Genomic DNA, 15,427 nt, shown 5'->3' with positions numbered 1-15,427 from the left:
ATGACTTAAAATTTGAAAAATATTTCTTGTAAAAATTAAAAGCACATAAGAAAAATAAAAAAAATAACTGGCTGTGTTAATAAGGTATGAGAATATTTTAATTACCCGTCGTAAAAGCTGAAGAATACCTATTTTTAGGCCAGTTCTGGCCGACTACGAAAAAGTTGGCAACAAAACTGGCACACTAAATGAAAAGTTACTAGTTGGTTATTAAATTAAATTGATATGTCTTAAAATTTTAAAACTATTTATTACAAAAAATTATCAGCACATTAAATATTAGAAAATGAGAACCGCTTTACCTTTTCTTTTAAGTCAATCTAGATTGTTAAATTATTTAATTAACACGTCTAGCATTAGGTTGCATATTTCCGTTTTTAGGCTAATTATCGCATACACTCCAACCATATATTTAAGCTTATCACTCACAATTTGGCTTTCTTTGTAATAACAGTCTTTATAAAGTTTGTAACTAATTTATAACAAAAGACAAGTCGGCAAAGGTCAGATGAGAAAAATGGTTTCAATGCGTTTTAATTGGTTTTATATCAATCGGTTTATGCGTTTCCTAACAAACCAACCAAAAATGCGGGGAAACGCATAAAAAAAACCAAAACAAACAATTCAATTAAACTCATAATGGAATTTGTGCAGCAACAAAACGACCTTGGCTACAGAGCAAAGCCTAAAAAGCCAATTAAAAGCTAGATGCACGGCTCGAAAGCCACATGGCACTGAGTCAGAATTATGGAATTGTATGGTATAGTATCGATATATTTCAGCGAGGGGTGTAACACGACTCATGAGACCCACACAGATCGATTTTCCCAGCAGCAGAAAAAACTTGTCGCCTGCATACATAGATTGCAAAACTGGAACAGCATCGCCGCAACTAAAGCTAAAACGTGTTAACATTTATGGCCAAGTTGATTTGCATTTAGTGCATTCTTGTGGATACCACCGCCATCCACCTCCTCCTCTGATAATCTCAATTAACCACAACAAATCATTGGAGGATCTTTTCAGCTAGGAGCTTAGCCTGCTGGTTGGCCAAGTCTTTTGTTGGCCCAAAAGCTGTAAAAAGCCGCTTTGGTTGCGCCTAAGTCGACGTCGACTGCGACAGTGACTGCGACTGCGCTGCCGACGTCGACGGCGACGGCGACGGCAGTTGGATGAAAACCACGAGCGAACCACTCTTACTTACTTTGGCCCGCGACGCTTTTCATTTCTTCAGTCTGTTAACGGCACGCCAACGATGCAGACGCGGCTAAAACCAGCTCCGGCTAACTGTTAACTCAAGTTGTATCTTGATCTGCAAGTGTAACACTCATACGCATCGCGTATACGCACAGTGGTACCAGCGACATTTGATTTCTGTCTTTTGCCGAAAGTGCGTGAGCTTCCTGCCGTTTAAAGTGTGCAAATTCCAAGTGAAATTCAACCAAATAATATATATAAAAGGAAGAGTATAACGCTTGGATTGTTGCTAATTCGAATTGGGAAGATAAAGGTCTTAATTGAATTAAGCCAAGTGAAAGAGAAACATCAGCCGCTGTCCAGGAAGAAGAAGAAGCAGCAGCTGCAGGGGAGAGCGGTAAGTGGGGTCTTTTATTTTTTTTTGCCCAAAAAGGCGAATAGAAATTTTAACTCTCCACTCAACTAACCACACACTCAACGCATTTGGCTGTCTTGGCAATTTTGCTGTTTATTTTTTCATGCTCTAATTATTTGGAAATTTCATTTTGTTTTTGCCCACCGACACTCGTTAACTGGCATGCAATTTGTTTGCCCAAAGACTTATGGTCGATCCACCTATCCATCCGTCTAACCAAACAGCCATCCATCCTCTAGAGAGTCAAGTTGAGTCAAGCTTTATGGGCAGACTTCCTCATTAAAAGCTAAGGTGGCCAGACCCCTGACCAAAAAAAAAACAGAAAAAGAAACTGGTCCATTCTTTGGGTTCGCCTAGGTTTTCCATCTCCATCTCCACTTCATTAACCCAATTTTCACCTGGAGAAACTTTTGGTTTCGGACAAGAAAAATCTTGTTTATCGGGCCAATTTACATATTCCGACATTTCTCTTCCCTAATCTGCGATCTGGCATCCGATCTTAACGGAACTAATGTGTGCACTTATTCGTTTGTTTGTCATTTCAACATGAGGGCAAACAGAAGAGGGAAAAACTAAACTACCCGAGGTTTTTGTTTGAAATTTTTGTTTATTTTTATGTGAACATAGCTTTTTTATATGCGAGCAGACAGCGTTTTCGAAATTAAATACTTTCTAATTACAATAAACGCAGGCGATGGCCGCCGGCCGGCCAATTGCCTGGCCCACGTCCAGCGGAGTCCACATCGCAGCCTTTGGCAGCGGACTGAAATCACGTAGCCGCCGCATCGGCCAATGCCAGACAATATGGAGAAGGGGGACGGCGGGGGCGGGGAACAAAACTCGCGAAAGTGTCAAGAAAATATAATACCGCTCAGACTCACTTTTTCTTTATTGTCATGTCTTAATGTGGCGCCTGATGTGTTTATTTGCCCCCCATTTGTACCCCCCTCGATGAAAGTGAAACGTGCAAATGACTCTGCGTAGCTGCAGAAGCTTCCATCGCTCAGCACGTGCCTACCCATCAGCGATTCCATCCTGCCCGTGTGGTCTTCGTCTTTCGTGGCTTTCAATTACTCAACCGCAAAATGTTCAATTTGTCAAGCGTTGAGCCCGGGATTACGACTTTCTCAGGGGGCCAAACAAAAGACTTAAGACCCGAACTCGGCTCGTTAGCTGGCTTTGTTCGCGGGAATGTGTTGCAGAACCTAATGGTGGCCGTTTTATCGGTTTTGGTGCCTCACTTTAATTAGTTGCTAAATTGAGAAATTAATACGGCTAGGTCAGTTATGCATCTGCCATCTGTTAGGTTCGGTAACGCATTGATTTGGTAAAATTAAGTTTAAATGTTCATTTAGCCAAATGCTATTGGTTACAAAATAGAAAAAAATCATTATATGAGGTCATTAAATATGAGCATTCTGTTATTTATGAGTCATATCTAAGCATAACTTTACAATGTCTATTAAAAAATACTGAACAATTTTATACCTTTTTTAACTGCCCAAAATAATACAGTGTATAAACACAAATTTAATGCTTATGGAGAGCCTTGTTAAAAAATAATATTTTATATGAAATAAAATGTATTATATTTCCTTATTATCATTCGAATTCCTATTTAGCAATTGAAAGTTTCAAGTTGAAGGTTTTTATTAATATATATTTTGATATTTTTGAAAACAAAGCTAAATAAAATGCATTAAAACTTTTATAAAATCTTCAGATCAAAATTAGTGGCCCAATGAACCGAGTTTTTTTTCACTCCCCCTTCCAGAGATTAATATCGATTATGCTCAGCGGTCTTTCAAAACAATAATTACCCAGCACTTGTGACACGCACTGAATTCTAAGTGTGAGTAATTGCCTTGCATGCGGCAATATCGGATTCAAAGTGCATTCAAGCCGGGCAAAAAATTCAATTCAAATGGCTCCCGGCCCGGGCATTTATTGCTGGTCCGCTGGATCCGAGTCGTGATCTGCAGTTGCATGCACGGCCCCCAAAGATCGCAGAGCCCCCCAGCTCGGCACCCCCTGAAAACCCACACACTTGATTAGTCAGCACCCGGCTGCTAAAACAAGGCGGCCATTTGGGGCTTTTTGCTCCGTTTTGTCTCTGTTTTTCCTTCTAGAGTCTGTAGTCTAGACCCCGACAAGTTGAAGTGTCTTGGCCTACTGAATTTTTTCTCACACTCCGTGTCTTGGTCACGGATGTGGATTGATTGCTAATGTTCATCTGGGCACATACACTCGAATGTATCTGCGGCAGGCGGTTTATGTGGATACCCTCGGCGTTGCACAAGCCTTTTCTGAGCCAGAATGAGCCCCGCACTCGAGACATGGCCGACAAGTACTTGTGGCTACATGTTTTCCGAGCCACTCTTGCTTTCTTCAGCCGCTCCAGTTGCCGCTTTGTGTTGTCAGCGCTTGCTTTATGGTTTTTCATATATATATATATAGAGTAGAGCTGCCTGCTCCAGCACTGCTCTGTTGCAATTGTCACATTGTTTTGGGCCAGTTATCTGCGGCTCAGTGGCGACGGACCTGTGGCAAGAGTTTTGTATTTTGTAATTAGCCTGGCCCATCATTTGCGCAATTCGATTTGCGATGAGCGGAGTGATAAGCGTTTAGGCCACTTAAGGCAGCGAATTCCGCTCGTCAAACGGCCCAACGCATCCGGTTATCCGGATTGCGCAACCTCCGCTCCCCCGCATGCCAATCCAAAAAAGTGTCGAGGAGAAATACTTTCGCTTTCAAATGCTCGAGCATAAATTCTTGGGATTACGCAAGCCAAGCCCGCGGCATGTTTTGGTTTGCTGAGCAGGTGCCACCAATAGCAAAGCCAAACCAAAACCAAAGCCACCTCCACCATCGGCCATCAGCCATCAGCCATCCACTTACCTCATTTGGAAAGCAGCGAGAAATGAAAGTTTTTGTTTTTTTCTGCGTTGCGTGAAATTTACATTTCGTTTAATAATTTCAAACATTTCTTCGGGGTCGCTGTGGCATAAAATTTGAGGAATTAACCGAACAAGAAATCAGTGTTTTTCCGTCCGATTTTCCTTCTGGCATTGGGGCTCTTTCCGGCAGGCCTGGCTAGCGAACGCCCCCCGAATGGCAGCCATCAGTCGGAAAAGCGCATTTCATTGTCGCTTTCGTTAGGTTTTTCATTTTCAGTCTTTCTGTCTGGCGACGGGTTCATTGGCTCTGCATAATTTATGCGTTTGCCAGGGCAGCGCTAAAAACCATATACACGGTGGCCATCAATCCCGGGCCCGTCGTTAGCCAGTCACGCTAATTGGCCATAACTGTAACTGAAAGATCTGTGGCTGACGGATTTCAGCAGCCGAGCGATACAATCAGTCAATATTAAGTGCGCGAATTGTGCAAGTTTCTGGCGGACAGTGTGTGTCACGATTTGGCATAGTTTCCAGTGGATTGCCAATAGTGAGTCACTTGGGTCACGCACATTCTTGGGCTTCTGCGCTCTAATAACCCGGCTGCAGATCCGCAGGCGTTTCCAAAAAAATCCAAAAAACACCCCAAGTAGGTGTGCTTTTGCGTTTTATATGTGGCCAGCTGAGCGTGGCCGCTGCAGCCTCCAGATGCAATTAAAGCCGGGGAGCTCTAGAAACCGAGCTGCGAATGTATCTTCAGGTGGCATTACCACATCCAACAGATAGACCACTAGATAGCTCTGCACACATCTTGTAATCCCCATTATTTGCATTCCCTTTTAATTACAAGCCAACTAATGATATACTGTCTCGGTTTCAGTTTCAGTTACCTCGACGATCTTCGTGCCAAGTTAGTTAGCTGTTTATGGTAAGTGTACAATGGAACTGGAGTGACCTTGTGGCCGCCCCCGCGTATTTGGGATTAGAGGGTGTGGTGCGTGGCCGGGATGTGAACACAGGTAATCAAATTGAATCACACCCAAATGATCAGCAAAGCGATGAAACAATGTCAATGCCAGAAGGCGAATTGTAATCCCTTCGCGGATTTTAGACCATGTAGATCTAAGCGGCTTAGGTGTTTGCTCTTTGGCTGCTTACATCCGGCTCTGTGGTTTGCTTTTTGGTCAGCCATAAAGTCCCGGCTGTCATGCAATTAATTCGAAAGACTTCCAAAGACTTCGAAGAGACACGCCCCCGCCAGCGAGGAAAGTCCGCTTCGATGCCGCTCCGAAATGAAAGGGAAATTTCGAGTACCTGGAGCCCAGACACACCGCTTTCCGAGGGCATTGTCACATTTCACTTTCGATGATCGACGGCGTTTTCAAGTGCAGTACGCCTCTCTGAAAAAATAACAATAAAAACAAACCCACTGAGGTGCGACGTTGTTTGCTTTGCTGAACCTTTTGATAACTGGTTTTCGGTCCGAAATATTGACCGCAAGTGAGACTAATTTCTATTATTTTCCCGCCATCCCGCTCTGGCCCCAGCACACGAGTGAACTTTCTTCTTTCACTGTGCCACCTGTGGACAGTGCTCTCCCGGATTGTTGCACCGCTGCAAGTTCCGTTTTTCGCTGTTACGATATTTCGCATTACTTTACTGTTTTCATTTTTCATTTTTCGTTTTTCGCCGACTTTTGCTTTCGTTTAACCCATTTAATGCGGCATCCGTTCGTTGGGGGCATGTGTGCGATTAATTCAGTGGAAAAGTGAAAACGAAAGTGCTCGTCGGGGATCGCAGATCGGAGATCTGTGTGCTCACTTGGCCAGTGGCCAGTGGCCAGTGGTCAGTGGTCAGCTATCAGGTTTGGTCGGTTGGCAGCCTCACTTTCGATTTCATATTCATATGGCGAATCTTCTGGGGGAACAGCAAAAAAAGAGGCCCAATGATTACGCCGGCCGATGACGCAATTAGCATCTCAGCCGTATGCAAAACCGTTTCGCAATGAGGAAATCTGTCGCCGATCATTGATCGCGGTTCATGGATCATGGCTACTCAATGGCGCATTACCAAAGCCACGCCAAAAGCCGCAGTCGCTGCCATTTCGCCTTAAGTATTGCAATTTCTCGCATTGGCCAAATGAAAACAAGCGCACAATTATGGCCACTTGGCTGGAGCAGTTATGGCCAGAGTCCGCCGGCCGTTGCCGACCAGTTGCACCGACAGTTACACTTGCCACACCAGCAGCCGATCCAATCCAATCCAGATGCCGCCGCGAAGACCAAGACCCCAGCAATTATCTCTTGATTTACAACCCAACCAGCCAGCCAGATAGCCAGCGAAACGGGGAGAAACCTTTCACTTGAGCCCCCAAGTCACTGGCGATCGTGAAAAACTCATTCGCCCAGAATCCACAATCCCAGCCAGCTGCACTGAACGCCCAGCGACCTTGGCTATAAGTTGGGCAATCTAACCGGTACAGAAATGCATAGTATGGGAAAGATCTCATTGGAAATTCAATGGTAGAACTATGCAAATTTGCATCTGTGTAATTACTAGGGACAATTAGTTACCGGTTCTGGGTGTTCCGGTTTCGAGTTTTTGTCATTATAGTGCTTGGCATTTTCGGCACTCAGCCCACTATTTGTGACCTTTCATCGAAGTATTTCGATCGGCCTGAAAACAACCTGCAGTTCAGTAATGTTTTCTGTATTTGCATTGTGAAATTTCGATAATTGTGGGTTGAAGTGACCCAAAATTTTTAAGTTTTATCCAAATTACTTCTTTACAAATGGGTTAAGATACAAACGAATAATAGTTGACTTCTTGTACCTGTTCTGAGTCGAAAATTGACATTTGAGAATGTCAAGCCTTGCGTGCAAAAATTAATTATTCAAACTGTGGGTTTAAAGACTTAGTAATGCCAAATTTGAGCTCAAGAGTTTTTAGGTTGCGAATGAGGCGCGTACAACTTTAAACCACTGTAGGGATTAAAGAAAAAATCCTAATAATTATGGCTTAGTCTTACCTATTTTTTTTAGTATTCAACAAGATCTTAAATGTTTTATTAAATCCTCAACCTGATCTCTGCTTCCCAGGCACTTGAGCTATGAAGCAAGGCATGCAACTCACCGCCGCCTGGCTGTGCTTATTAGCCACAGCTAGTCTGGCTCAAAACCAGGAATCCTCCGCCAAATGGTCCAGGCAACTGGAGAATGTGGCCACGTCCGACACGGACACACTGGACTGGGTGCCCTTGGCACAGCCCCTGGATGGCAGCAAGGATCGCACGGGCAATGGACGCGTGTTGACCTATTCCCAGACCTTCCCGCCCAGCGCTCGCTTCGGCGATCTGACCAAGACGGGCTCCCAGTTCGACTACCCCTTCCAGTTCCAGCGGTATCCCAACGGGGCAGGTCAGGCGCTCCCTCTTCGCCAGGCACCACCACCTGCTCCTGCCACGCTGAAGGCCTCTGGAGTGGGTCAGGAGCCCACCTCACAGTCGTTCTTCAAGTTCGAGATGCCCTTCCACAGCAACGGCGATGGTCAGGCTCAATCTCCGCCCACCCTTCAAACGGGCTACCAGATCCAGCACACCTTTGGAGCAGGAACTGGAGGGTTTCCAGCTCCCTCCTCAATCTTCAGTCCACCCTCGCTCTTCGGACAACAGCAGGGGCAACCCTTTGGCCCGGACTTCCACTCGCTGGGCTCTCAGAAGCCCTTGGCTCAGGCTCTGAATAAACCACTCCACCAGCAGAACTACGTGCAGGACGTTCTGCCTCCAAAGACCCTGGGAAAGCCCCTGCCCACTCAGGCCTCGCTGCAGAGTGTGACCCCACAAGTCTTTCCCGTAGATCCCGATGCAGACACTCTTTTTGGCTCTAACAAGGCAGCTCCTTCGTCAGCTCCGTCTTCCACTCGCGACCAGGATGTCCAGTTGCTCTATGTGCCCTACGATACCCTGTACAACCAGCAGCGCCAGCAGTCGGGATCGAACTCCAACTTCGAGGTGAACAAGTTCAATGTGAACCCAGGTTTGCCTGCGGTGAATCCCTATCAGATCAACCAGTTCTACACCCAGGATCCCAGTGGGGGCAGTGATTACTTTAGCCCAGGAACCACCTCGAGGCCTAGTACCACCACCAGTCAGCCACAGAGCATCTTCCAGAGCTTTGGACAGCCGCAGCCCCAACTTCAGTCGCAAACGCAGACGCAGTACACCACAGCCAAGCCCAAGCCAAAGGCCCATCAGCCCCCACTGGCCATGTTCTTGCTGCGATCCAGTTCTCGTCCCTCGCAGTCCGATGTGGTTACTGCCCTGAGGAATGCCCACAGCATCTCTGTCATCGACTCGCCCACCAAGCAGACCCCGGAGATCTTTGTGGGTCCCGCTGGCATGCCCATTCCCGATGGCTATGTGAAGTTCGACCTGCCCTACCTCTCGCAACTCACCTCCAACCGCGATTTGAGTGACGTTTCCTTCTTCGTGGCTCCCTTGAGTTACCGTACTCCCAACGGTTTCAATAAGATCCTACTTCCAGAGCCCCATGTGGGTTCCATTGTGGTCAACAGGGCTAAGGATATCGCCTCTAGCCAGCAATTATCCCCTGCCGTGCGACCCCAACGTCCATATGCTGCCGTGAGCAGCACACGCAATCCCTTCGAAACCACCACCCAGTCCCAGATCCAGGCTCAAGGCCAAGTTCCCGAGCGGGGTAACAAGTTCAGTTACTACTACGTACAGGATGGCATCCAGGAGGTCAGCTCCCCGAAGATTCCCGCCAAGCAGGAGCGGCACAAGAAAAAGCGACCTCAGAATGTCCAGGTGCAACAGCAGCCCATCTATCGACCATCGCCAACCAAGGCCCAGAGTCAGAACCCCTTCGATACCCTCAACCAGATCGGCGGGGATGACTTCTTCAAGACCCTGGGTAGCAAAGCCACCACTAGCTCCACTTCGAGCACTTCTACCTCGACCACCACATCCACCACTTCGACGACGGCTGCTCCGCAATCCCTGTTTACCTACAGCACACGGCCACAGATCGAGTTCCCAGGCTCCAGTGGCCAACTGTATCCCCAGTATGTACAGGAACCCGTGCAGGAGCCTCTTCCGCGACTAACCACCCGGCCTCCAACTGCCTCCACGGAGGAGGAGCACCGCATGAAGCAATACTTCCGTCAGCAGGATGCCTTCCGCCAGCGGCCACACACCACAAACCCTCCGTTCGAATATACTCCGAGTTCAGTGGACTATGAGCCTTCCCTGCCCACGACCACCACCACCCAGAGGATCAAGACCAAGCACAGGGTCAATCTGTACACTCCCGCTGCCGTTCCGGTCACCACTTCGGATGTGGGCTACAACAATGTGGACCAACAGGCGCCACTGAATCACCGTCCCAGCTATAACCAGGTGCAAAATGAGATTCTGGACAACAGCAATGTGGAGTACGAGCCGAATCCCTACCATGTGCCTTCGGAACTGCCTGCCTTGACTCCCGATATTCCCGGACTGGTTAACAATCTGCAGGAGAAGGACAAGTTGCAGCCGCAGATCCCGACCACTCCATATGCCGAACCGGAACCGGAAACGCGACCCACCAGGAGACCAGTGCTGCGCACCCGTAAGCCAGCGGTTACCAAGGTGACCTCCTCGGTCTCCTACTCCGAGTCGGAGTCCAATGGCAAGCTGCCTCACCGGATTCGTAGGCCATACAGCAGTCGAGGAACCACAGCGCCAGATGCCTCCACCGGCAACGGAGATGGTGCCGAGGAGTCGGCAGTGACCCCCACCCGACGACCCACCAGTGCCCGGAACCCACTCATCCGCAACCCCAACCGCATCCGCTATAGGCCAACGACCGAAGAGCGCCAAACCCTGAAGACCAAGCCAAGGAAGGGTTCGAAGAACGGCAAGCCACACGAAGATCAGGACATCGACTACCAGCGGGATGTGCTCAAGCAGAACTACCCGGTGTTCAAGGCCCCGTCCAGGCGACCCACCAGTCCCACGGCCATCCCCAGCTCCTACGATGTGCAGGGCACCACCGAAGGACCCGCCTCGGAGTCCCAGCAGGTGTACACGGTGACCCCCAGCAACAGCATCGATGGTGGCAGCGAGCAGAGCGGCTTCCCCGCCAATCTGCTGGAGCCCATGCAGATTGCCCAGCACTACCAGGAGTTCTCCAAGGACAACTACGGTCCGGGGTACTTCCCCAACCAGGAGGATCTCAATCCAACGGAGGCCATCGTGCGCAACGAGGTGAGCCCCATCTTCACCACCCTGGCCACCACAACGCCATCAACCACGACGACCACGACAACTACAACCACTGAGGCTCCAGTGACCACGACCACAACAACACGTCGCTCGCCTTTCGTGAGGAGGAACTACCCTAGGCTGAGGACAACCACAACGACGGAGGCGCCAGTGACCTCCACCACACCCTCGGAGGACAGGCCATCGGTAAGATCTACTTTATACAAATATCACCTCCATCCAAACTTATTTGTAATATTTCCCAAGAACCGTGCTCGTCTGCCACCCCGTCGAGTTGTGAAGGTGCGTCAGCGACAGCGTCGTCCCACGCATCCTGCCTCCTCCTCAACGGTGGCGCCCGAGGAGGAATCCGAACCCATCACCCAGAAGTCAAATCTGCGCAAGCTGAGTCGCTACAGCAACCAGGAGCCCAAGGAAAAGGAGGCCACAGTGGTACTTTTGTAATAAATATTATCTTTATAACCCTACTAACACTAGCTACTCATTTAGTCCCCCATCACCCATCGTCGTCGGTACAAGCAGCCCTTCCAGCTGGAGGGCCAGGAGTCCCAATGGTCACCTTCCTCGGAAACAGCCAACAGCAATACCAACTCGAACAGCTTCAAGCCGCTGAGTCCCAAGTACAAAACCGAGACGCACAACTTCGAGAGCGAACCGGAGATTGTGACCGCGGGACCAACCAATCAGCCGGAGACCTACGAGATCAACGTGGCTGCTGATCTCGGGGGTTCGACGGTTCAGCGTACCACCATCATGGCACCCAATCTGAAGTAAGAGTTTGGACTTATATGATTTATCTCAGAACTAACACCTATCCCGCAGGCCAGAGAAATCCTTTGCCGAGCTGTTGGAGGAAGTGATGGGCAAGGCCCCGGAGGCAACGACCACTGAATCCACCAGCAGCACTGTCAGTCGCCTGAGCAGACGTGGCAAGTGGCACAAGAAGAACCGCTTATCTGGCAGCTCGGATAACTCCGAGAACTTCGAAACGGCCGAATCCCAGAATCTGGGACCTCAGCTCTACAATGCTATTCAGTCTGCCAGCGAAAAGGAGGAGCTGCCCAAGACCACCACTCCCCTAACTCCCTCCACCGAGGCCCAGACAGAAACCTTGGTGGTGACCACCACAGTGGCCTCGCCCACGACGCCCGAGGAGTACGAGGTGACCACCGCCCACGACGTCGAGGAGGCTACCATTACCTCCACCCTATCCGTGAGCGAGGAGAGCGCCACGCGCCGCATGGACACGGCAGCGGATGTGGACGACCTGGAGGTGCAGCCCAGCATCTTCTCGGAGGTGAAGAAACAGCTGCACGATCTGTTTGCCATCGAGGAGAGCGAGGACGAGGCAGTGACCGCCGCCCTGGCTGCCGTGGGTAAGCGGCGCCAGGAATACACGAGTATCCGACGCACCAGTCCAGTCACGCCCGTGGAAAAAACCACTCTGGGGCCGGCGGATGAAGCCACCACCACGGAAGCCACCGTGGCGGAGAGCAAAAAGGACAGCTTCCACAAGGATCTGATGGAACACGTGGTCTACGCCACTTCCACTTCGACCAAAGTCACCTCCGAGACGGAGATCTGCTACCGCGGACGATGCATCCGCTCCGAGGATCTGCCCGCCAACCACAAACTGCACTGAGCACACTCCTCCGGCAGCGGAAGGCGATGAGATTCATCATGTAAATAGGGGCAGAGGGGATACGGATGGGGTTCAAGGGTCCAAAACGCTCCTTCAGTAGCGTTTGCCCAAATACAAAACCGTATCCACTTGTAATTACCTAGCTTTAACTACAAATATGTTAAGGATAAAATGGAAGGATAAACACAAGGTCGGAGGGTCCTTGCGTCCCTAGGTACGGTGAGAATATTTCCAGGAATTTTTTAGAGAGGATTTCAAACTAGATAAGCAGTAATTCACAAATTCTACTCCGTAAGAACACTAAATTAAATTTCTATAAAGAACATTCCCTGCATTGAACATCCTTTCTCGAACCCTAGATATTTCCACTTAGAGCAATTAGTTGATAGATCTTAGAGTTAGCATTATGTCAGGATACCACATAGCCAGCTTATAAGTCTTGTACCATATGTACACCATGATGTACTAACAATACAAATATCAATAAAAACGAAACGAAAAATCCACACACAGTGTTTTAATGCTTTATAGATAAATAGTGTAGTGTAAATATGTAGACATAAATATGTGTCATGTGTATAGCTAGTAATACGATACTAATTGCGATTCATCAATTCCATGGAATGCCTCTCCTTCAAGGTACAAAAGTTTCACGTTTACAACCAATGCCTAGGCCACGTTTTACGTCCTGTTATATTTTATGCGTCGATTAGCGGGGCTCGATCCTCGGTAGCATCGTCTGGCTCTCCTCCTCCTCCTGGCGACGGCGTCCTTGTCGGTAGGGGACTGTTCCAGGGTTGAACCCTTGTGCGTCCGAACAGCATGAACAGGAGATTACCAATAAAATAAACGAAAGCGGTGAAGAAGAACACTATCCGCCATTGCGCCGGATTTGTCTGGAAAGGACACGAATATCATTTGCGAAATCATAGAGGAATAAATGTTCCATTACCTCATCCCAAACTATCAGTCCCACGATCAGGGGAGCCAGTATGCTCATAAAATTAGCAGCACAATTTGTAATGCCCATCAGTGTACCCGCATAGTTGGGTGACAAGTCGATGTGGTTTACATGGAAGCCCAAATAAGTAGCTGAATTGGTGGCCACCGCCGCGGTGAGCAACCCAATGGCCAGGCGGACATTGGCTTCCCCCTCGGTGATGTAGCCCAATCCGATCAATGCGAGCATGGGGAGCCACATTCCCAGCGTGTTGAAGAACTTCCTTGAGAAGCCCAAGGGAATTACGGTTCCTCTTTGCTTCAGTGCGTCCGACAGCCAGATGAAAACACAGGTCAGCAGGATCATGGCGAAGTAGGGGAGTGCCGATAGCGGTCCATTGTTCTTAATGTCCATGCCCAGCACGTTCTTCATGAAGGTGGGAATCTCCGTAAGTAGTGTCCAAAAGCCCCAGTTGTTAGCACAGTGGGCGAGGACGAGCACCAGAAAGGGTCCCGAGGTGAGGATGCTCAGCCAGGGAGTCGGCGGACGTGGCTGCTCCTCGCGTCCCGCATCCGAGGGTCTCCTCGCCTGACCAGAGGACTCAATGTATCTCCGTTCCATAAGCGTTATCGAGGGATGTTGGGCCGGAGTGCTGGAGCAAAGGTAGAGCCACACGAAGGCCCAAACGATGCCAACGCATCCGGGAATGTAGAAGGTACTGGGCCAACCCAGCGAGGAGGATGCAATGTACCCACTAACGGACAGCATCACCACGGTTCCGAACTGGGAGCCCGAGTAGCTGTAGCCCACCAAACGACCGCGCTCCTCCGTGGGCGCCCACTTCGATAGGAACGTGTGTGTTGAGGGGAAGATGACGCCCTGGCAGAGCCCCTGGACCGCCCGGAGCACCACCACCAGTTTCCAGTCACCATAAACGGCACAAAAGGGCGTCAGCAGGGCCAAGAAGGAACAGATGAGCACGCCGTAGAACAGCATGTACTTGGCGCCATAGATTGCGGATAGATAGCCGCCCGGAATCTGGGTGACCACATAGCCCCAGAAGAAGCTGCTGAGCAGGTACGATTTGGTGCTCTCGTTCCAGTCGAATTCCTGCGGTAAATAAGTATATAATATTAATACCGATAATGCATAGGGCTATTTTAATAAGAGCTCTGAATATATCACTTCATTAGAAACTGTTATCAGCATTAAATAATGCACATATTGTTGATTCACACAGGGCTCTAATCGGCATACATACAGGGAAGTCGGGATTGCTGGCATTGCGATCCGTCATGGCCACGATGGCCACGGAGAGATTCACCCGCAGGGAGTAGGCCACGGCCAGGCCGAAGAACACCAGGATGCACTGCAGATGACGCACTCCGAACCGAGGACCTGCAAAAGTGCGCAATAACCGTGTGAATAATCGCGGGTGCTGAAACAAAGGCCAGAAGGTCACCTGTGTTCGCCTCACCTGTGTTCCCAATCTGCTGGTACCCATTGCGACCGCAGCATGGCAGGCATCCAAGCACCATATTGCAGGTGCCAGCTCTTCCACGTAGCCAACTTAGATGAGGCGTTGGGTTATTGTGATGGGGCGGCTGGGAATGGGGGGAAAAACACCTAGCATACAAACATAACACAGCTGATAATAACAACAACAATCGCCAGCTGCTGCCCACTCAACTAGGGGCGAAACTATCGAAACTATCGCTCCAACAAGTGCGACGATAGTTAGAGGTGGAGACGTGATTGACCGGAATAATAATTATACAATTTTGAGTTCTTAAAATCTTTACAAGAAAGTTTGGCTTAAGAACAAGTTTCGAAATATTCACAGACGATTTTCATAATTTTAACAATAACTATCAATAAATAAGACTGATTGCCTTTATTTTTCTAAGAAATCAATTGCTGAATGTTCGTCTCAACTATTACTTTACTTACTAAAAACTTATTTTTGTTTCTCCTAAAACCTATGTACATGTCAACAAATATGCTCCAAGGAAAGCAGGCAGTGGAAATGACTTATTATTTACCCCCACTATTCGAT

General features: G+C 48.7%; 2 protein-coding genes across 2 annotated transcripts; one reads left to right on the top strand and one right to left on the bottom strand.

The window, feature by feature from the left end:
• The first annotated feature begins 1,248 nt into the window (after positions 1 to 1,248).
• Positions 1,249 to 12,937, top strand: LOC119549630 (flocculation protein FLO11). The gene is made up of 6 exons (XM_037857816.1): positions 1,249 to 1,594; positions 5,387 to 5,434; positions 7,605 to 10,975; positions 11,036 to 11,221; positions 11,279 to 11,559; positions 11,612 to 12,937. The coding sequence occupies exons 3-6, from the start codon at positions 7,616 to 7,618 to the stop codon at positions 12,429 to 12,431; spliced, it is 4,647 nt and encodes a 1,548-aa protein (XP_037713744.1). The 5' UTR covers positions 1,249 to 1,594; positions 5,387 to 5,434; positions 7,605 to 7,615; the 3' UTR covers positions 12,432 to 12,937.
• A 2-nt stretch (positions 12,938 to 12,939) lies between these two features.
• On the bottom strand, positions 12,940 to 15,037 carry LOC119549631 (putative inorganic phosphate cotransporter). Its single transcript, XM_037857817.1, has 4 exons — positions 14,849 to 15,037; positions 14,633 to 14,769; positions 13,384 to 14,481; positions 12,940 to 13,327 (listed from the first exon to the last, which is right to left on the bottom strand). Exons 1-4 carry the CDS (start codon positions 14,907 to 14,909, stop codon positions 13,130 to 13,132), a joined length of 1,494 nt encoding a protein of 497 aa, XP_037713745.1. The 5' UTR covers positions 14,910 to 15,037; the 3' UTR covers positions 12,940 to 13,129.
• Positions 15,038 to 15,427: the final 390 nt, after the last annotated feature.

This window comes from Drosophila subpulchrella, chromosome 2R (genome assembly GCF_014743375.2).
Source record: "Drosophila subpulchrella strain 33 F10 #4 breed RU33 chromosome 2R, RU_Dsub_v1.1 Primary Assembly, whole genome shotgun sequence".
In the NCBI taxonomy this organism is placed as follows: domain Eukaryota; kingdom Metazoa; phylum Arthropoda; class Insecta; order Diptera; family Drosophilidae; genus Drosophila; species Drosophila subpulchrella.
The sequence above is the reverse complement of the archived record's forward strand: the minus strand, read 5'-3'. Positions and strand labels throughout refer to the sequence as shown.